The sequence below is a fragment of the Triticum aestivum genome, chromosome 2A (assembly GCF_018294505.1).
Source record: "Triticum aestivum cultivar Chinese Spring chromosome 2A, IWGSC CS RefSeq v2.1, whole genome shotgun sequence".
Taxonomy (NCBI): domain Eukaryota; kingdom Viridiplantae; phylum Streptophyta; class Magnoliopsida; order Poales; family Poaceae; genus Triticum; species Triticum aestivum.
The window spans coordinates 130,203,483-130,224,802 of NC_057797.1; the positions used below are offsets into that span (position 1 = coordinate 130,203,483).

The 21,320-nt window shown below is 44.8% G+C and overlaps 1 protein-coding gene and 1 long non-coding RNA gene across 2 annotated transcripts; both read right to left on the reverse strand.

Annotated features, from left to right (window-relative positions):
- Positions 1-8,331: 8,331 nt before the first annotated feature.
- LOC123184999 (uncharacterized) lies at positions 8,332-13,569 on the reverse strand. The gene is made up of 5 exons (XM_044597019.1): positions 13,451-13,569; positions 11,857-12,016; positions 11,107-11,172; positions 9,477-10,242; positions 8,332-9,033 (listed from the first exon to the last, which is right to left on the reverse strand). The coding sequence occupies exons 2-4, from the start codon at positions 11,993-11,995 to the stop codon at positions 9,626-9,628; spliced, it is 822 nt and encodes a 273-aa protein (XP_044452954.1). The 5' UTR covers positions 11,996-12,016; positions 13,451-13,569; the 3' UTR covers positions 8,332-9,033; positions 9,477-9,625.
- A 4,333-nt stretch (positions 13,570-17,902) lies between these two features.
- LOC123185000 (uncharacterized) lies at positions 17,903-18,712 on the reverse strand. The gene is made up of 3 exons (XR_006493144.1): positions 18,535-18,712; positions 18,262-18,436; positions 17,903-18,160 (listed from the first exon to the last, which is right to left on the reverse strand). It is a non-coding gene; the product is annotated as an uncharacterized lncRNA (long non-coding RNA).
- Between the last annotated feature and the right edge of the window lie 2,608 nt (positions 18,713-21,320).

A 21,320-nucleotide genomic window follows, 5' to 3' on the forward strand; every position in this document is an offset into this window, starting at 1 on the left:
TTTTTCTTCGGAGGAGATTATTAATAATGCAAACCAAATAGGGGTTTCGTTAGGGAATACTAATTCTGAAATTAGCAATTCGGTTAATGATCTTCTTGATCTAGAGGCGGAGCGCGCCTTAGAAACCATTCGTAACATAGCGGCAGTGAAACCTATGAACGATGCTGAGATAAATGCATTGGGGGTGAGAGTGCTTGATAATTGGTGTGCAGACCTTGATCCTGCCACTAATGAGTCGGATGAGGAGGAGGTTAGTGTTGAAGTTTTGCGAATCAACCACCGGAGACCGGTTCTGAGGACCGGATGGTGGGTAATGATAAACCAAAACGTAAGTGGAAGCGAAAGGTGTATCCCGTTTCCGCGGTACGTAGGAGTGCTAGGATCCGTACGGCCAAGAAATTTCATGATGACCCATGAAAGGAATCTTTTGGAATAGCAGAGGTCTGAAGGACTTGGCTAAAAGAAGATTTCTCGCGGAGGCATCTTTGGAGCATCGATTAGATTTTATCGCTCTTTCTGAGACTGGTAGAGATAATTTTGCTCCTCAGTTTCTTTCCTCTCTTGTGGGTGGTGTGGATTTTGACTGGCATTGCCTACCTCCGCGAGGACGTTCGGGCGGAATCTTGCTAGGAGTGAGATGCGATTCCCTTGAGGTCCGGAGTGTAGTGATGGGTGACTTTGCGGTTAAGTTTCGGGTTAGGTCCAAGGTGGATGGTTTCAATTGGGCCTTGGTGTCGGTGTATGGTGCCGCACAGCCGGAGCTTAAACCGGATTTTTTGGCGGATCTAGTTCGAATTTGCGGGTCCGAGCAGCTACCGATGTTAGTTGGGGGAGATTTCAACATCATTCGGAGGAGAGAGGAGAAGAACAATGACAACTTTGACGGCAGATGGACGTTTATGTTCAATACCATTATCGAGAGCCTAGATCTGAGGGAGATAGAGCTTTCCGGTAGAAAGTTTACCTGGGCCAATGCACTGCCTATCCCGACCTATGAAAAGCTTGATTGAGTCCTCGCGAGTGTGGAGTGGGAACAGAAGTTCCCTCGGGTTACGGTCCAGGCCCTCTCACGGGGAATATCTGATCACACACCACTGTTCGTCGACTCTGGGGCGCCGAACCATGTGGGAAACAAAAACACTTTCTCATTTGAGATGGCCTGGTTTGAACGTGAGGGGTTTATGGACCTTATTGCCAGGGAATGGGTTAAGGGAGTAGGGGGTAGGACAGCGGTTGAGCGTTGGCAGAACAAAATTAGGCATTTGAGAAGTTTCCTACGGGGATGGGCTAAGCATCTCAGCGGGGTCTACAAGATCGAGAAGGATAGGCTCCTTGATCTAATACAAGCCCTGGACATAAAGGCTGAGTCCGCGATTCTTATGCCGGCTGAGTGCCAGGCTAAAACAGAGGCGGAGAAGAGGTTGAAAGAACTTCTTCGGGAAGAAGAGTTGAAGTGGGCGTTGCGAGCTAAGGTTCGGAAAGTAGTCCAAGGGGATGCCAATACTCAATTCTTTCATCTGATTGCTAATGAAAAGCACAGAAAGAAGCGGATTTTTCAACTAGAGCAGGATGAGGGTACGATCGTCGGGCAGGATAATCTCAAAACTTATATTACCGAATATTATAGGCAGCTTTTTGGACCACCGGAGGTTAACTGTGTAACACTCGATGAGTCCAGGACTGAGGATGTACCTCAACTGTCCAATGCCGACAATGATATCCTACTTGCCCCGTTCTCGGAGAAGGAGGTTTTTGATGCGATTGCACAAATGAAAAATAATAAGGCTCCCGGACCGGATGGGTTCCCGGCCGAGTTCTATAAAAAGTGCTGGCATTTTATTAAGGGGGACCTGTTACCTATGTTTCACGATCTTTTCTCTGGACAGCTTCAATTATTTAAATTGAATTTTGGAACTATTACATTGCTCCCTAAGAAATCGGAGGTTGTGAGGATTGAGCAGTTCAGGCCGATTTGCCTTCTCAATGTGAGTTTCAAAATCTTTACCAAAGTCGGGACCATTAGGCTCTCACAGATTGCGTATTCTGTGGTGCAACAATCACAAACTGCTTTCATGCCGGACAGAAACATCCTTGAAGGGGTGGTTGTCCTCCATGAAACGCTCCATGAAATTCACTCCAAAAAATTAGATGGGTTAATTTTTAAGGTGGATTTCGAAAAAGCGTATGATAAGGTCAAGTGGCCGTTTCTCCAACAGGCTCTGCATATGAAAGGTTTCGACGAGACATGGCGCCGGCAAGTCGAATCATTTACGCAAAAAGGAAGTGTGGGAATTAGAGTGAATGACGATATAGGTCATTATTTCCAGACTCATAAAGGCCTCAGGCAAGGAGATCCAATGTCCCCTATCCTGTTTAACATTGTGGTGGATATGTTAGCAATGTTGATAGGAAGGGCTAAGGACAATGGTCAAGTGGGTGGTTTGGTTCCTCATCTTGTTGATGGAGGTGTATCCATCCTTCAATACGCAGATGATACAATCATCTTTATGGAGCACGATTTGGCCAAGGCGAGAAATATGAAGCTGTTGTTATGCCTATTCGAACAATTATCTGGGTTAAAGATTAACTTTCATAAGAGCGAGCTGTTCTGCTTTGGTAGAGCTAATGACGAACAGGAGTCTTATAGACAATTGTTTGGATGTGAGTTGGGGAGCTTGCCATTCTCTTATCTTGGTATTCCCATTCACCATCGAAGGCTGACAAACAGAGAGTGGAAGTGTATTGAGGACCGATTTGAGAAGAAACTGAGTTGCTGGAAGGGTAAACTCATGTCATACGGAGGCCGACTAATCTTGATTAACTCGGTGCTCACGAGTATGCCTATGTTTCTCTTATCGTTCTTTGAGGTCCCAGTGGGTGTGAGGAAAAGACTGGACTTCTATAGATCACGTTTCTTCTGGCAGGGTGATGAACTTAAAAGGAAATACAGGCTTGCTAAATGGGATATTATCTGTCGACCGAAAGACCAAGGAGGGCTTGGTATTGAGAATCTTGAGGTTAAGAACAGATGCCTTCTCAGCAAGTGGCTCTGGAAGCTTTCCTCTGGGACTGACGCCATGTGGGCACAGATCCTTCGTAGCAAGTACCTTCATTCTGGAACCTTGTCTCAGGTAACGGTTAGGCCGACTGACTCGCATTTCTGGAGAGGACTAATGAAAGTCAAACAATTATTCTTTAATAGGACTAGAGTCGTACTTGGGGACGGGGTTACTACACGTTTCTGGGAGGATACTTGGCTTGGCGATTCACCCTTGGCCGTTCAATATCCGTCTTTATATTGTATTGCTCAACGACGTGAGGTGTCAGTGGCGACGGTATTTCAGTCTATCCCCCTCAATATTCACTTTAGACGAGCGCTTGCGGGCAATAGGTGGGAGGTTTGGCTCCATTTAGTTAGGAGACTGATGGAGGTTCAACTTTCTGACCAACCTGATGAATTACGCTGGAGTTTGACTAGGTTTGGAATATTTACAGTTAAGTCAATGTATATTGATGTCATTAATGTGAGTTCCATTCCAACTTCCAAGAACGTCTGGGATGTCAAAGTTCCTTTGAAAATAAAAGTGTTTATGTGGTTTGTTCATAAACAAGTGATTCTAACAAAGGACAACCTATTAAAGCGTAATTGGACAGGACCTACTAGGTGTAGTTTCTGTGACCAGGACGAGACGATTAAGCATCTCTTTTTTGATTGCCCGCTGGCCAAGGTTCTTTGGCGGACGGTTCACATTACTTTCAATATCACTCCACCCAATACTGTTAATGCGCTATTTGGGAGTTGGCTTAATGGGTTTGAGACTAATTTAGCAAGACATATTCGGGTTGGAGTTAGCGCTTTGTTGTGGACCATCTGGCTTTGCAGAAATGATTTGGTGTTTAACAGATCATCACGGGTTCATTTTTTGCAGGTTATTTTCCGAGCTACGGCACTGATCCGTTCGTGGTCGCCACTCACTACGACGGAGGACAGGGAGCATTTGGTTACTGCGTGTATCCGATGGGAGACGGTAACTCGGGATATCTTCAACCGGTTTGGATGGCGGTCATGTAATATGATAGGAAATTAGTTTACCTGTCTTATTCTAGCCAGCCGGTTGTGGCGCATTGTTCTTGGCTAGTATGTGTTTCTAGCCTTTTGCGCTCTGTGTGAGCTGCCTTTTATCTCCAGATTTGAGACTTTCGAACCTTTTGGACACCTATTTAGTTAATAAAGAGGGTCGTATGCATCGCTAGATGCAGAGGCCGGGGAAACCCCTTTTTGAAAAAAAAAATGACAGACGATGTTGCGATAACGCACAAGATCCCGTCGTCAGATCACGAATCGTGCACCGAGTTACATTGTTACTGCTTATGTACCGTAGCATGGATAAACTGAACCTACAAGATCAGATGCCAGGCGCCTCAAGATTTCAAACTATATAAGCAGACCGCACTGTTTCTGCTCCGCCTAGGACTAGTTATCCTGGTGATGCATTCACCAGGCATGGCGAGCTCAAGAAACCCAGGCGGCAGGCAGGACATACTTGAAACAGTGTGCGTGAAAGGATAGAGAATTTGAAATAGCAACGCTGTGCAGTGGGACGATCTGCCGACAATAGAAACACAAGAAAAATAAATCTGTCGGAGGAATCGAGTTCACGTCCATTCCGCCTGCGTTGATTCAGGGAAACAGTAGGGGGTTTTGTGAAAAAATGCGCGCGCTGACCGGTCCAGCCAATTGGCAAGCTGTGATTGGTCTGAGACTAAATCGTCACATGAGATGCAAGTTGGGGTATGGTTTGGTCAAGTTTTGCAATTTTGGGACTGAATCATCATATTATGTGCAAGTTAGGGTACCTGGGGTGCTATTACCTCCCTGGAAAACTAGCCTGTTTGGTTATAGGACTAGCATTGCCATATTTTGCCACACATTTTTGCCAAACTTGCCTAAGATTAGTTCATCAAAATGAGAGCCACAAGTTGACAAGTCTAAGAAAATTTTGCCACACTTTTTATGTGTATGCCATGTGGGGCATAAGTGTAGCGTGCCTAAGGTGTGACTTGAATCAAACACTCAACTAAATTGATCAAATTTGCCTAACATTAGATGTGTCAATCTTTGGCAAAGTTAGTGACAAACCAAACAGCCTTTATGTGTATGCCATGTGGGACATAAGTGTGACTTGCCTAAGGTGTGACTTGAATCAAACACTCACCTAAGTTGATCAAACAGCATCTCCCCCCCCCCCTCCCCCCGGTCTGTGGGGCTCCCTCTTCGGAGCTTGAAACGAGCCATTTTGGCGTCTGGTAAATAAAAACGACGGGCGGGGGACAACCTGCGTACCTGATCGCTGGAACGTAGCAGAGGTCGCAGCATGAAAGGAGGGCCACAGGTGTGAGGCCTGTGCAGCCCGTGCGCCCACTGCCCGCTGCCCAGTCGAGGAGCATGGCTTGTCCATTCCATCGGATGGGATGAGATGATGATGGATCATCGTAACGTACGTGCGTGAGCCTGTAGCAGGAGCCAGCAGCACAGATGAATGAACTGACGCGGAAACGTGATAGGTTTCGGGGTGATGGTACCAGTACCACCCACCGTGCCGCGTGTGCTGTGGAGAGCAATGCAATCGAGGGGCTGCCTGCTGCTGGCCTTTCTCCCCACATCCATCCGCGATTAGGGAGTAGTTAGTAGATTGCAATCGCCGTCGTTTCGACTTTCGAGTGCAGCCCAAGCAAGGAGGCGTAGCGGTGGCAACAGTCAGCTGGGAATCTGTCGCTTGATGGACAGAATAATGATGTGGATCGGTCGACGGCGACCGACGAAAGGAACGGCGAGAGTAACGGGTTGGGTGGATGCACGTTCAAGCGATAGATTCCCAATCCTACTGCTTCTGCTGCAGACGCAACATATACTCCGTATAACTGAACTGCATCCGACCCGCGGTATAGGGGGCTTGTCTGAATTCATTAGACCATCTACAACCGGGCTTTACAAATTCAACCCTTCAACGCGTCCGCGGGCATTGACCGAGCAACCCTCAAATTCTGAACATGTTTGGTTGCTTTCGCTGCTGGACCTGGCTTAGAGGGAAAAACCGAGTCAGACTGAACAGGACCTGGATAAGCAAAAACAGGGTCAAAAACATAGATGACCAGTTGATTGGTTGCCTGCATTTGGGGGTCTTGTTATCGAGATGCAATTTTCACCCGGCGTTTGTTTGCATACATGCATATGATTAGGAGTTAACAACAAAGCTTAACACCCACCAGTTTTGGCATCTCATTTCGTCGAACAAATTAAGCGCGCCGGAGATTCCTCTGCCCATCATGTCCGCCGCCAGCTCCGGCCGACCATGGGCGCGCTCGGCACCTGGACTCCTTCACGCACGGCACTGCGCACGGCTCGCGGCCGTGGACGCGCCGAGCTCCGGCGGCAGCCGCTCTAGGTCCCGGCCGAGAGCTCGCACGACTTGAGCAAGCCACACGCCTAGCCTTAGCTAGCTAGTTTACTCCACAGTCCACACCCACAACACCGCACCAACTATGGCGATTGCGAGCAGCAGCGGCGGCACCGCACTAACTAGCAGCTGGAGAGCATCGTGTTGTCCTCCGTGCAGGCGGCGCTCCAGCGTGAAGTGGCGCTCGCCGCCGGCCTCGTCGGCGTCTTCTTCCACGACTGCTTTCCTCAGGGCTGCGACGCGTCCATGTACCTCAAGGGCAGCGGCACCAAGCCCGCCATTGGCCCCAACATCACGCTCCAGCCGCGGGCGCTGCTCCTCGCCGCGCGCGACCCGCGACACCATCGTGCTCTCCGGCGGGCCCAACCACACTGTCCGGGCCGCCCGCTTCCTCGAGGTCGCGCCTGGCGGCTCGCTCGCCGACGAGGCCGTCGGGAACGGAGGCTGCCTCCCGGAGTTCGTCATCCGGGCCTACGGACTTCGGCTGCGCGAGGGCCGTGGACTCCCTGCTCCCGATGGGCGGTGCGCCGGCGTGCATGGCGCCGGAGGTCGCGCGCGGTTAGGAGCAGGGGCCGGCGTCCAACGTGTGGGCTCTTGGCTGCACCAGTTGTTGCCGTCGCCGCGGGCGTCGACGGACGGGATCAACGCGCACTGGAGTGGAGGGAGAGAGAGGGGATTGAAGATTAGGGAGAAAGAGGCGGGATTAACTCGAGACACACGTCTCCAGAGAACCATCCACGTGCGCCTCGAAGCATTGCTCGAGCATTGGGAGAAACTGCAGATTCAGCCGTTCCCAACGGGCCAGGCCCAGAGATGCTTTAAGAACCATGCTATGCGGGCTGAACAGTGTATGCGGGTAACCAAACAACCGAGGTCCGAAAAAATGCTGCACCGCACGGGCCTGGTTGGCCTCGATGCAGGCAACCAAAGTCGCCCTCTGTCGTCCACATCCATGTATCTCATATTCGGTCCCTCAATCTATACTAGCATGCAACGTAAAAAAAAGTAGATCATCACACAAACATAGAATCGGACAGGGCAATGCACATTCCGATCATTAGAAGATCACCGACGGATGTCCAAAAGATCGCCAAAGTTTACATAATTCACATAAACTCTGAAGACAGAGATGGCGGATATTCACCACTTCCTCGCCTGCCCTTTACCCTTCCAGTCGCCGTCAGAGTCATCGGCGGAGGAGCCGTCAGAGTCGTCGTCATTGTCGCAGTCGAAAAGGATGAGGAGCCCTTTTAGTCGGGAGGGGCCAGCGCCGACGTCCGAGCACGCCAATGGGGAAGCTGCGGCTACGGCCAGGCTGCAAATCTGGAGCTGCCCCCCCCCCCCCAGTCTCCACCTTGGACCGCTCCAATGCGATGCCGAGGGCAAGCTCATAGTCCGGATCCAGCTTGGAGTCGGAGCGGCTGCCGAAGCTCAACATTCCGCCGAATTCAATCGAAATCGTTGCGGAAAGAGGAGAGGACGAGCGAGAAAGGAGAGTGAGTGAGCTAGGGTTTCGGAGCGATGAGCCGGATTGAGTTTTTTGTGGGACATTTGTAGGGTTGGTGGTGGGCCGGTCTTGTCAGACGGACGCGCCCGGGCGTGTCCGGACCACCCCATATTCGCCCCATATTTGGGCTGGATATGAGGGGTGCCGGTTAGCCCGAGCGTTTAAGACTCATTTGAGGTGTCCGTCTAAATCAAAAAATCGTGACATGTCAGTGATCCGGGTGAGCGGCCCGGGCATTTGAGGCGCCTGGCTATAGATGCTCTTAGGCAAGTATCACAACATGGCAGAGGAGTATTTCAACTGCACCATGCAAGAAAACAAAATGAACAAGGCAGTTCACTGCCTACTCCAACAGCTTCAGTTTATTCTGATTACTTTGTGCTGTACAATCTTAGGCCAAACACTGCAACGGGGTTCCACACAGGATAACATGTGCCAACCAAACAAATTTCGGTTCACTGAGCCAGGTTCTTAACTTCAAAAAGGATTCGAAAAAAAGGAAAACTGGCCACATTTCTAGTTCCAGTCCGACCTCAAAACTCACGAGTCACGATTCCATCCACTACGCGCAAGGATAGGCCCAGTCGACTCGCAGCTTACGGCCACCAAAGACGCAGCAATTGAGCACATCAATGGCTTCCTCCGCATGCGCACGGTGCCGGAAGACCACATAGCCGAAGCCGCTGCAGGCCCCGAAGCCGCCATCATCATCAAAGGCGACATGCCAGCTCCGCAGCGGTCCGAACCCGACGAACAGGCCGACGAGTTCCTCCTGGCAACATTGCCTCGGCAGGTTGTTCACGCGCACGAAGCATCGCAGGAACTTGAGCCGCCTTAAGCTGTTCGCATCGAGATCTTTAGGCCTCGGACATGCGCGGCGGGTTTCATGTTGCCAGAGGAGCAGCCGCGTCCTGCAGGGAGCGTATGAGGCGGGAGATAGGCAGTTGTAAGGGCACGTCGGCTCCGTGTGCCCTCACTCCTCGTCCCCGCACATCCAGCAGGATTTAGCGTCTGGATCCCTCCAGGAGGTTTTGATGGCACCACTACTTTTCATATTGGTTTCTTTTCCTGAAAGGAAGCAGAGACTTGTGTTAGTATGCAGTTAATATGGCTATGTGCATCGCAGTGATGCAGAAAAACATGTGCACATAATCAAATCCCTCTTTCCACCAAAATAATAATAATCAAATCCCTCTTCAAAAATTTAGACCGGTCACAGGAAATGAGTATGGGGAGATCAGTCGTAAAATAAAGCGCGTGCTGCCCTAAATTTCTCACTACCTTTTTATTTTTATTAGACAACAATTGCTTCCTAAAAAGATTTAAGCAGCAGTTCTATCAATAACAATCTTCCTCTACTTGTTCGAATCAAAATTATTATCAATTTCAACTCTTGCAGTAAAATCTACCATTCAGATATAATTGTCAACGCAAGTTGGCGTAATATATGAAATCAGTTGAAGAAAATAAGAGCTTGAAACACCCAAAGATGATGAACACCAGTGACTTACGTTCCTCCCCTGCCTCATTGATCGGCACTGTCTTGTTACTCTTCCTCCGCCGAAGCAAGAGCGTATTACGGGAGGGGTAGAACCTCCAAAACTTGGGGAAGAGAAAACCACGAGCTCGCTGCTTTCCGGCCCCTGGAAACACCACTGAGTCAGGACCGCCTAAATATACTGTAGGAAACGGTTAAACATTGAATGAAACCAACCAAGTGGTTTGTTGCAAGCACACCTTGCAGCAGAGCTCGCCTCTTGAAAACCCTCTTTGTCGTCGAGATCTTGCATTTCTCACTTGGTCTACCACCAGGGGCCATTGCATAAGCCCAGTCAACTCGCAGTTTACTCTTGCCTACGAGATAGCCATTGAGCACTTCGATTGCCCTCTCCCCATCCCCACGATCCTTGAAGATAACAACGCCATATCCCCTGCGCACTTCAGAACTGCCCATTGGAACATGGCACATCAGCAGCGGTCCAAATGGTTCCAAGAGCTTCCGAAGGTCCCATGTACAGAATTGCGATGGCATGTTATTCACGCGTATGAAACTCCGCAAAAGGTTTCGACAAGCCATGGCCATTGTGTGTTGTCCAGGAAGGCAGTTTGCTCTACAAGTGTGTTGGTCATATAACCCATATCGCCCATAGATATAATTGTAATGGCAAAACTGCTCATGGTGACCGTCCTGTCCACAGATGTAGCACGCGTCCGAATCTGGAGCCCTCCAACGTGTCGTAAGGTAAATGGAAGACATGCCAATTTTCATTATTGGTGCTGTAGTCAAAACAAACAGACACATACTAAAATTTGTCAAACAATCAGGGTTGCAAAATATTCATCAAGTCTACACATAAAAAAAAGCTTGCAATTGCTGATGTTTTTTTAAGCGACTAGAAATAGACTAGCAATAGCCGAGGGACCAAAAATAAACTAGTGATGGTTGAGGGACCAAAAATATACTGCTTGTTTCCTTCTAATTTCAGAAAGAATGGCGGAACCCGCCTCCAAAAAAACTCCATGGCGGCAGGTGGCAAATATAGCAGTACATCGGGCTCTAGGAATATATACACAACTAGTTTATTCCATCAGGCTCTAAGAAAATGTACAGCACATGTACATGAGTTAACCATAAATAGAAAACCAGCAAACGGAAAAGGATCGAAGTATGAAATCCATGTATATCTCTATCTTTAACAGCCCCAACCTCCCTTCCTAGGGATGGACAAGTTTTAGAACAATTCGGAAGTCGAAATTAGCTCCTTCCCAGTGGTTTGAGCTCAAAGCCACCCTAGGAATAGGAGATCACCTCCGCCTCTATTTCTCATCTGTTCTTGGATTTGCAAGAGGCAAGGTGTGCTATTTGTGTGGAATTCATGACATCTACAAAGAATGTTTGTTGGTTGAGTTCATTGCCGAATGCTATCAGGTTGGTGAGTGTTGCTAGTATTTGCTCTTCTAACTCTACTATTTACCTTTTGTTCCATGAAGATTAGACCAAATTCAGAAATCTCCCAGATGAACCATAGTGTTAAAAGTCTTAAGATATAGAGATCAATACAGACTCAATGTTTAAAGTCCCATTTGTGTTATAGTTGCAGCAACTTTTTTCTGTAGTATATATGGAAGTCTTGTTTGTACCTTTTTGTTGATCTTGATTCTTTACCTCCTTTGGTCGACCATTGATTTTTTGCTCATCCAATTTGCCTAAAATAAGCACACCAGAAAACCAGTTGTTAGTTGCCCATTTCAATTCCATGCATTAGTATAGAATAAGAATCGTAATTGGCCCCACTTTTTTTCCCATACGATCCAATATGGTTCAGGTTCCACTATCAAAAGGGATACCGTTCAGCATCCGAAAAGGTGCAAAAAAAACAAGAAAAAAAAGGTAAACAGTATGTTCAGCTGCTGCAACAATGTTAACAGCAAGGTAAAAACAGCCCAACTAGAGCTACCAACAGCCACAAAAACCGTCAGAGGCCACTCCGCACCAATTATGGTCACAGGCCAGCAAAATATAATTGGCCCCACTATTTGCCCATAAGCTGAAGCTCAAGCTATGTAAGGAAGCCCTGTGCCGATCGATGCATCAAGGACTTCAACAAATATCATCATGTATCAGTATCAGATTAATCATCATGTGTTAGTATCCAATTAATCTTTAAATGCATTCTTATTCCATATCCTTTGCTGTTGATGGATTGTTAATTTTAGAACATTTTCCTTTGTGACCAACAGGCTGCCATCTTCCACTCCCTGGATCCACAACAAGGAAGAAGCGATTTTGCTGGTTATCAGTGCAGGGCCAAACAGTGCCCATGGAGCTATATGTATGTACTAAATCGAAGGAAAGTAAGCAATCATCAGTCCATTCACAAAACCACGAACCTTTCACTGCTGGCCGCTTTGGCAGTAATTCGTCGGGATCAAAGACACCCCACATAAATATCTCGCTACACCTGCTGCGAAAATCATATTCTCTTTTGGGCCCAATTTCCTCCCGCCTGATGAGCAGATCCGACTCCATTATTAAGGCGTGCTCCGAAAACTGAAATCAAAATCTCAAGATGTTATCATCATTTATAAAGAATTACTACTTAAGATTGCATGCAATACATTAGTTAAAGCACAAAATGAACTGTACAAACTCAGAGTTTCAGGTATGATCCTCAAGTATGGCACAATGCTTTTTGGGAACTGTAACTTGTATTTCAGCACACAATACATAAGTCCAGAGCAAATGACTGGATTTGGATTATTGCAGGGAGAAATATTTGAATTAGACAGATGACAGCAAGAGACCAGAACAGAACTCTAGCAATAATCCAATGGAAGCAGGGTTCATCACTCATTAAAGAAATCAATCCAGATGCGGGTGGATGTTCACTCCACGCCAGTCCATTGCAGCAGAGGTTGAAAGACGACTATGAGAGAATAAGTCCTTCTAAGTAATTTATTCCAGTGGAAGGCAGCCTAGACGCAGTGTCGCTTAGTTATAAAGATGGCATTAGAAGTAAAGAGAGACAAATGGACTAAATAGTACATGTGGACATGTTGGGGAAGATTGATTTTACTCTATTTTTAAGGTGGCTATGATCCACATTTTTTTAACAGGCCATGATCCACACAGGCTCATGTCAACACAAAAACACCCTGTGAGGGCTCGATCTATCCGGTTTAGATAACTAGGGGAAAAGTACAAGAAAAAATAATTGATGAATGAAATATATATTACACCAATAATTAAAGAACGGTTTCTACAATCTTCCTTTTTGTATACTGTAGATTGACATAGGATAATACAGTACAGCTAGTGCTTATTCTTAGCACACTGATTTGCTTATCAATATTACATTGTGTTGCATAACCCATGTGTTTTTTAATAGTACATAAACTAATTATACTAAGCATATACAGAAGATAGCACAATATCTTTGACTATTATTCATTTCGCGACCAGCTTTGTTTACCTTACCTAATATTGTGTTGTACTTTAACCTTTAATTTTTGAGATATACTTACATTTATACAAAATGTAAATTGAAAACATGTAACTCCACTTCTGACCTGCCGGCTCGACCACCAGGTCACTGACCTGGGATCTCTGCCGGGTCGCCGGTCCGGATCTTATGACTATGGGTGTTAGTTCGATGACCATAGACCGTAACGAACGCCTCGGCACAGGATGGTGAATTTACTAAGAAAAACAGCCGCTCTGTTTACACATGTCAGCAAAAATCTTGCTGTTGCAGGTCGTGCATCAAAAGTTCAAGCTTCCCTTCTTTAATTTGACTTGTACTCTTACAAGAGAAGATCAGATGCACGCAGTAAGCATTTAGAGGGCAATTATCTACATTTCTCTTTAATGGAATTATTTAAGAATAGAAGGGCAAGAATCAAGAACCCGTACTGTCGAAGAACCCCAACAGGAAAGCAATCCTAGAGAATCGAGATTGGGGAGGGCCGGGAGGCGGCTACCAACCTTGTCCCAGAGACCCAGACACCAGCGGGAGTGGCAGAGGAACGCGGCAGTGGAGAGGGCCGGAGTTCCACGCCGAAGGTGGCGAGCGGCGGCGGTAGAGGGTGGGAACCGGGAGACGCGTGGAGCGACAGCGTGTTTGGTAGTCTCAGAGCATCTCATGCAGATGTATAAATAACAACCTTTTACATCACCGTGAATCAATCTGTGGTTGAGATGATTAGGTGGACAGTCGTATCCCCAACCCATCAGGGTTCAAATCCTGGTGCTCGCATTATTCCTGGATTTATTTCAGGATTTTCGGCGATGCGCTTTCAGTGGGAGGAGACGTTCCCGTCGACGACGAGGCGCCTACGGTGACTTCGTAAATCTCAAGATGATATGCCGGCTCAATCTCTCGGAGGTGCTCATAGGAATAGGATGTGCGTGTGTGCATCATAGGGATAAGTGTATGCGCGTGTATATGAGCGCTTATGTCTGTACTGATGCTAAAAAAAACCTTTTACATCACTTAGACCTAAAAACCTAACTCCAACACATGATTTTAATGTAAAAATAATTACTCCAAATTTACATCTAATATAAAATGCATAACCAAATGATGCAAATATACATCACTAGCCGCGGTGATGTAAACGACCAGCAGCCGCGTGAACGCCCAATTGCCAATCCGAAACTTCCGCGTCATGGCCGCTCGCCCACCTGCCTCCCGCCGCCAGCAATTTCGCCCTGGAAACGCCGCCGCCACCGCTCGTCCGTCCACCTCCGACGCCCCCGCCCATCCCTGCCACTAGCCAAACCGCCGGAGCTCCCATCGACCCACTGATTTGGATCCGCCGCTGGCTTTTTTTTTTCCGGCTGATTAGCCGGAGCGCCGACGGCCGTTATGGCTCTAGCAACTCGTGGCCGCCTTCTGGAGAGTAGCGTTGCTCACCTACGGAGCTAGCAGGGGCAGCCATGCGACCACCACGCCCCCGCCGAGCGGCCATTGCTTCAGTTGGCGCGCTAGCGTTGCATCGCTGCAAGTTGACTCCTACACCAGGCGTAGTAGGCCCAGCCGGCGACCATGTTGTATTTGTGTTACATTTCATGTCGTGGATTTGATGAATTATGTGATAATAACATGGTGTTGTGGACTAATGAAATTGTTGTATTGTTTTATATATTAATTTGTGATGATTTTGATTTGAAATTGTGCGGTTGTACCGCTTCTGTAGTGCGGCTGTAGCGCTGCTGCCGCGAGGCCATTGGCCTGTTTTTTTACATCACTTGTTGGATCGCCCGTGTGGTTGCTGTATTTCACGTCATCTGTTGAAGTTGGACATTTTTTGATAATATAAAATGCACATTTTGGTAAATATTTTACTCACACCACATTTTGGTGATGCAAAATACATCATCTATTGGAGATGCTAAACAACTTTTAAAGTTATGAACTTTTTCCGTAATTGCGAACATTTTTTATGAATTCATGAACATTTTTTGAAATCACGACAAAAATTGAATGCACAAATATTTCATGAATTCACGTTTTTCTAACTCACAAACAAATTTTAAAATCAAGAACATTAGTTGAATTCGTGAACATTTTTCCAAATCATGATTTTTTGAATTCATGGATATTTGTTGAAATCGTGATCATTTGATGAATGCATGGATTTTTTAATTTGTGAGTATTGGCAAACCTTTTTCGTTCCATCAACTTCTTTTTGTATTCGTGAACATTTTTTAATTAGAAACAAATTTCAAATTCATAAAACAGTTTTTAAAACCCTATTTTTTAATACATTAACAGTTTTTGAAATCCTAAAAAATAGAATTTGAGATTTATGAACAATTTTTCAAGTAAAATAACAAAAAATAAGAAAAAAATAGGCACCCAGCCCACACAAATACCAACACAGAATGCACGAGGAGGAAACCCACGGCGCTAAGGGTTGTTTGTTTCTGTGGCGACTATATCTCACATTAAGTGAGTTGGAAGAATCTCGGAAATCACTAGTTGAGGAGTATCGTTGTAAAGATCACTCCAACTTCCCAGATTGCGACAAGTGGCGCACATGCAGCGCGCCACTTGTTGCAACCTGAGAGTTTTCCATTTTTTTATAGACCCGTTTATTCAAAACGTTTTATCTCTTAAACCATGCGTTCAAATCTCGAACCGCTTTCAACATTGGATTCCTCGCATCGAGATCTTTAAAACTAGATCCCATGTTGATAGGTTTTGACGAACTTTTTTTCACGAAAAAACCAGACGAAAAAACCGAACCGAGAGCATGAGTTTTTCCCTTTCCGAAAGATGCACGACCATGCCTCTCACAAATCACAACCATGCCTCTCGCTAAAGCAAAACGTTAAAAAAACCGTTTAAAAAGCCAATAACGCGTGCGGAAAAATAAAAAAAAACAAATCCAGAGGGCGCGCCTAAAGCACGACACGTGGCGAATGGCTGAGAGCGCGTTAAGTGACGCTGGTCATTGCGAGACCCCGAAGGAGCGCTCGTTAACTAGTTGCTCTCAAAAATCTCTTGCCGAAGAATTTCTGTGTCTCACGTAGCAACTGGGCCGCCCACTTAATAAAAGAAATAGTGGAGAAAAAGGGAGCGACCCTGGGGTTAGAACCTAGGCCTTAGGATAGTTTCCAACGACACCAGCCACTTACCAGAGTAGGTCGCCCCCTTATCATCAAGAACTCGACTAGATCGAGTTCGTGATGATAAGGTCGGCGACTAGATCGAGTTCGTGATGATAAGGGGCCGACCTACTTAAGCTAAATGAGCTGATTTTCTTCACCTTCTTTTTTGTTTTATTCGGTTTTCACCGAGTTTTTTTGTTATCTCTTGTTTCTTTTCTTCTTTCTTCCCTGTTTTTTTTTTATTTTTGCATTTGCTTCTTGAGTTTTATTTTTCATTTTCTTTTATCTTTGGTTTATTTAGTTTCTTTTTCTCATTTCTTTGATTTTCTTTCTTTGTTTTTGGTTTTTATTCTAAATTTTCTAATATGTTAGCAACATTTTTCCTAATACATGTTTAACAATTTTCCAATACAAATTTATCTTTTTAATGCATTGTCAACATTGTTTCTATACATGTTCAAAAAATTCAATTGATTGTCAACATTTTTCAAATACAAGATTAAATTTGTTTGAACACATGGTCAATATTGTTTCTATAAACATTTAAAAAATACTTTAATATATTTAGAAACAATTTTAACATTTTATGCACAATTTTTAAAAAAGTAAATGCTTTATTAATATTCTTAACATGCAATATTAAAATGATCTACATTTTTTCCTATACACGTTTCATGTTCTATTTGTTTGTATGCATGAGAATGTTTTTTCCTATACACATTAAACCATTTTTATTGCCAGTTTAACATTTTTTTAAAATACATGTAAATATTTTTTAATATAAAATATCTGGAAATGTAAACAAATTAAAATATAGAAAAGATAAAAAGGAAAAAGGATGAGGATATGGCCTATGGGCTGTTGTCAGCGGCGTGATGGGGCCTGCCAAATATGGAGCTCGCCTTCAGTGAGACTTCCTCTCCTCTCGCTGAACGCAAGGCCAAATCCTATTCGGCGCCCGTTGCGCCGGTTAAAGGCGTCGGCGCAAACGGGCGCACACCCCTGTCTGAGCTGGGACGGCCCGTTTACTAATGTTTACTAGCTAAGTGTCCGTGCGTTGCCACGGATTAACAAATATATATATACAAAGAGAAAATTCATGTGACATGAGAGTCAAAGGTCATTTCTATGGGATGATATCTCATGGTCATGATCTAGTAGATACATACATCTCGTCATTGTCTTTCTTCCACACTCCATGTCTGAGCTACCACGCGACATTCGACTTCCTTCTCCCACCATGCATGCTTTTATCTCCTATTTCTCCTACCTTTACCTTACACGACAGTACCAAGTTTCTTGTCCAACTATCATAATCTTCTCCGGTAGGGCACCCCCTTAGATTATTACTGACTTGTACATGTTGCAAATAAGATCAACGAAAATGGATACTAAATTTCTGATGAGAAATGAGAATTCAGGGCAATATCTTCCCAAGACAATAATAATTCCAAGACAATCTTTTTATACCTTCTGTCAACATTGGGACACACATTCCACACAATAAGCATGCAATGATGTTGATACTTGATTAATTGTCATTATATGTCTACAGTAAAGATAACTTTACTCAAAACTGCCTATCTTAGCCAAATCAACAAATCTCTCTCATTAATGCAATTTTCTTTAGAAAACAAATAATAGATTCTTGCCTATCTTAGCCAAATCAACGGATCTCTTTCATTAATGCAATTTGCTTTAGCAAACAAATAATAGATTCTTTCCTACCTTAGCCAAATCAACGGATCTCTCCCATTAATGCAATTTGCTTTAGCAAACAAATAATAGATTCTTTCCTACCTTAGCCAAATCAATGGATCTCTCCCCGGTTCGCTGGGCGCGTTTCGGTGGGTGGGTGTGGGGGTGGGGGTAATTTGATGGAAATAAACCGGTTGAAAATAAACCGGTTGAAAATAAACGGATCCTGTCTCACTCTTCACTTTCTTTACAATAAACTTCAGAATAGCAATCTTGGCGAGTGATCTCGACGGGGTTCAATCGGCGTGGCGCACCGCTGATTCTTCCAGGAGTGGGTGCTGAGAGGAAGGATCCCAAACCTCCATTGTCAATCGGCCAGAGCTGCATCGTCCTTTGGATCAGAGCGTGGACGGGATCAAGACGGTAGGGTTTGAGGAATTTGTAGGACATGAGGGTTTATGGTTGGCAGCACGAGAACTCACCCATATCTTGGCAGACGGCAGGCCCGAGGTGCGGTCGTGTTCATGCTTCGGGAGCTGCCACATGCTGTCCTCGCCGCCATCAGCGACACCACCGCCATCGCCTGTTGCCACCACTTCAGCGCCACGAGCGTGGGACCGAGGGACGAAGGGAAGGGAAGGAAGTGAATTGACGTACCTATGTTTGGTATATATCACACGAGGAATCAAAACTGGATGCACGTAAAAGCATAGAGATGGGAGAGGAGGACAGAGGAAGGGAAGGGCAAGAGGAACCTGAGGATGTGCGATGAAGGAGCGATGCCAAAACATCACAAAGGGGGACCCGTAGCTCGTCACGTAGCGCGGCCGCCTCATTGCCGGCTGCCACCCCGCGCTACCGCCTCCGTGCGCAGGTTCCGTTCGTGGAGCGTGAGGAGCGCATGACCTGCCTTCACCGCGGCCTGGTCCTCCCGACTATCGTGAAGCTCGCCCGCATCGCCGCCCCAATTGCTCAGGATGACGGATGAAGATCCTGCAACAGCGACGTGGGTGAGGGATGCAGCCGACGATGGAGGGATGATTTTCGTGGCTAAACCCTCCCTATCAAAATAACTACTTAAAAAAGGCAAAGATCGATGCATTAAGAAAATTAGGATTTGGAATTGATTGTCATAAAATAAAATTTTATTAATTGATAACGTGCTATCGGTACATGCCCGTTTATAACGTGTCTAGTTAGGAAACTTTGAAAAGTTAGGAAAGTTTTTATTGTGAGGGTAAAAAAATCAATGTGAGGAGATATGGTGGTGGGATATGAGACGAAAATAAACCGGACGAAAATAAACCGTGGACGCAATCCTACCAACTGCTCCATTAGGAGTAGAGATATTTTTCTGGTTTTGAACTGCAAAAAAGCTACGCGCTTGTGAATCGATCGCGCGACCTCTCGTTAAGAGGTATCTCTGCTAGCCATCTAGATAACGAACGCACTATGATTGGTTCTCTTCTTTTCCTTCCTTTCTTCTTTCTTCTGTTTTTTTCTTTTTCTTTTCTTTTCTCCTTTTCTTTTTTTCTTGTTCCTTTTTCGTTCTTGTTTTCAAAATGCCTGAACTTTTCTTATCAAAATCGATGAACCTTTTTTTCAAAGTTTGGTGAACTTCTTTTTCAAAATTGATGAACTTTTTTGTTAAGTTAATGAACTTTTTCATGCAAATCCATGAATATTTTAAAAAATGATGAACTTTTTACAAATTCATGTACTTTTTTCAATCAAAATCGATGAACTCTTTGCAAATTCGTGGACATTTCTTAAAAATCCGGTGAACATTATCAGAATTCGTGAACTTTTTTCTAAAATCCGTTGAACTTTTTCCAAATTCGTGAACGTTTTTCCAAAATTTGGTGAACTTTTTTTAAATTCGTTATTTTTTTCGAAATCCGGTGAACTTTTTTCAAATTCATAAACTTTTTCGTTATCAAATCAGTGAGCTATATTTCAAAACCTAGTAAACTTTTTTCAAATTTGCGAACTTTTTTTAATCAAGATCGATGAACTTTTTTCAAATCCATGTTTTTTTTAAATCTGGCGAACTTTTTTGTGAACATTTTTGATGTGCAGGTAGCATAATAAAGGTCCTCCATATGCTGCCAACCTCCAAACAGGCCGGCTTTTTAAGTTTTTTTTTACAACTTGGGTCGTCATGCAAGTTTTTCTTATTTCTGTGTGTAATTATTGTTTGGGTTTCTTATTTCTTTTTCATTGTACTCTTTTTCATGTCTTAGGTTTTCATATGTTTTTTTAGTTGTTGCATGTTTCTTATAGTTTTTGCAATATATGATGAACTTTTTTTAATATACGGTGATCATTTTTTCAAATAGACACCAAACTTTTCAGTATACGATAAATGCGTTTTAAATACACACCGGTCATTTTTAATATGCGTTGATTTTTAATTTATAGAATGAACATTTTTTTAACACAAACTAAACATTTTTAAAATTGACGGTGCACTTTTTTAACATGTACTATACTTTTTTATATAACACATACGGAACAATTTTCTACAATATATTTATATTTTTTTAATAATTGTAAAAATATCTAGCTCATGTCTAAATCAATAACTATTTTTTGGATGAAAAACTGACTAGAAGCCCAAGAAGAACGCAAAATAATAAAAAGTAGCCCCTCGGGAAAAGTGGTCCAGCCAATTTTTTTTTGAACCGGGCGTAACCCCTTTCCATTTGCATTAAACAAAAATACAATAGTTCCAGACAAACAGAGAGAGAAAAAGAGGATAGCGAGTCCAACGCACTGACAGGAAACCCACCATGCCCGCCCGCCATCGAAACGAACACTATGAGGCGAAAACCTGTCAGCACCAAAGTTTAAGCAACAGACCGAGCCAAACAAAAGCTCACAGGATAGCTAGATAGACTATTTTTAACACTAGCCAAAACGACTAAGGCAGGAGAGCCATTACGTAGCGCAATCGAGCCCATCACCAAGGCAGCACTTTTCCAGCGTCATCCACCGTGCGCCTGGCCTACTCGCACATCGTCATCAGCCTGCTCGTGCTTGATCAGATCATCTCGACACCTTGGCGTAGCTTCTCCACATCTTCCTTGGTCTGAAGACCTGCCCAATACAAGAGGAAAGAACATGCCGAAAACACAATCTCAAAGGAGATTTAATCAACTTTTTCTCGAAGGTAGCTCTATTACGTGCCAGCCATATAGCCCAGGTTACAGCAGCCAAGCCTACTGTGAAAAATTTAGACCCATTAGGCAAAAACATATTGCACCACACATAATATTGCCAAGTATTATTGGGACAGAGCTCGGTCCCAAGACCACCCCAATTGATCTTCAGGTAACTCGCGCCACAGGGCAAGAAAAAACAGATGGGTAGCTGTTTCCAGCCTATCGCAAAAGGAAAACACAGGGTTCCCCGACCATTTTTTCCTTTTCATCACATCACAGCTCTAGTAAGAACCGCATCTTGGGTCATCTGCCACAAGAACACTTGGATTTTAAGAGGAAGTTTTGCTTCCCAGATCCACTTGTAGTTGCACCCACTA

Bases quoted from the DNA above. Each gene is read 5' to 3' on its own strand.
- LOC123184999 (XM_044597019.1), bottom strand. From the start codon at position 11,995: ATGGAGTCGGATCTGCTCATCAGGCGGGAGGAAATTGGGCCCAAAAGA. The intron at 11,173-11,856 runs GTTCGTGGTTTT...TGCTTATTTTAG, and splicing joins AAAGCGGCCAGCAGTGAAAG to GCAAATTGGATGAGCAAAAA. The intron at 10,243-11,106 runs GTACAAACAAGA...TTTTGACTACAG, and splicing joins GAATCAAGATCAACAAAAAG to CACCAATAATGAAAATTGGC.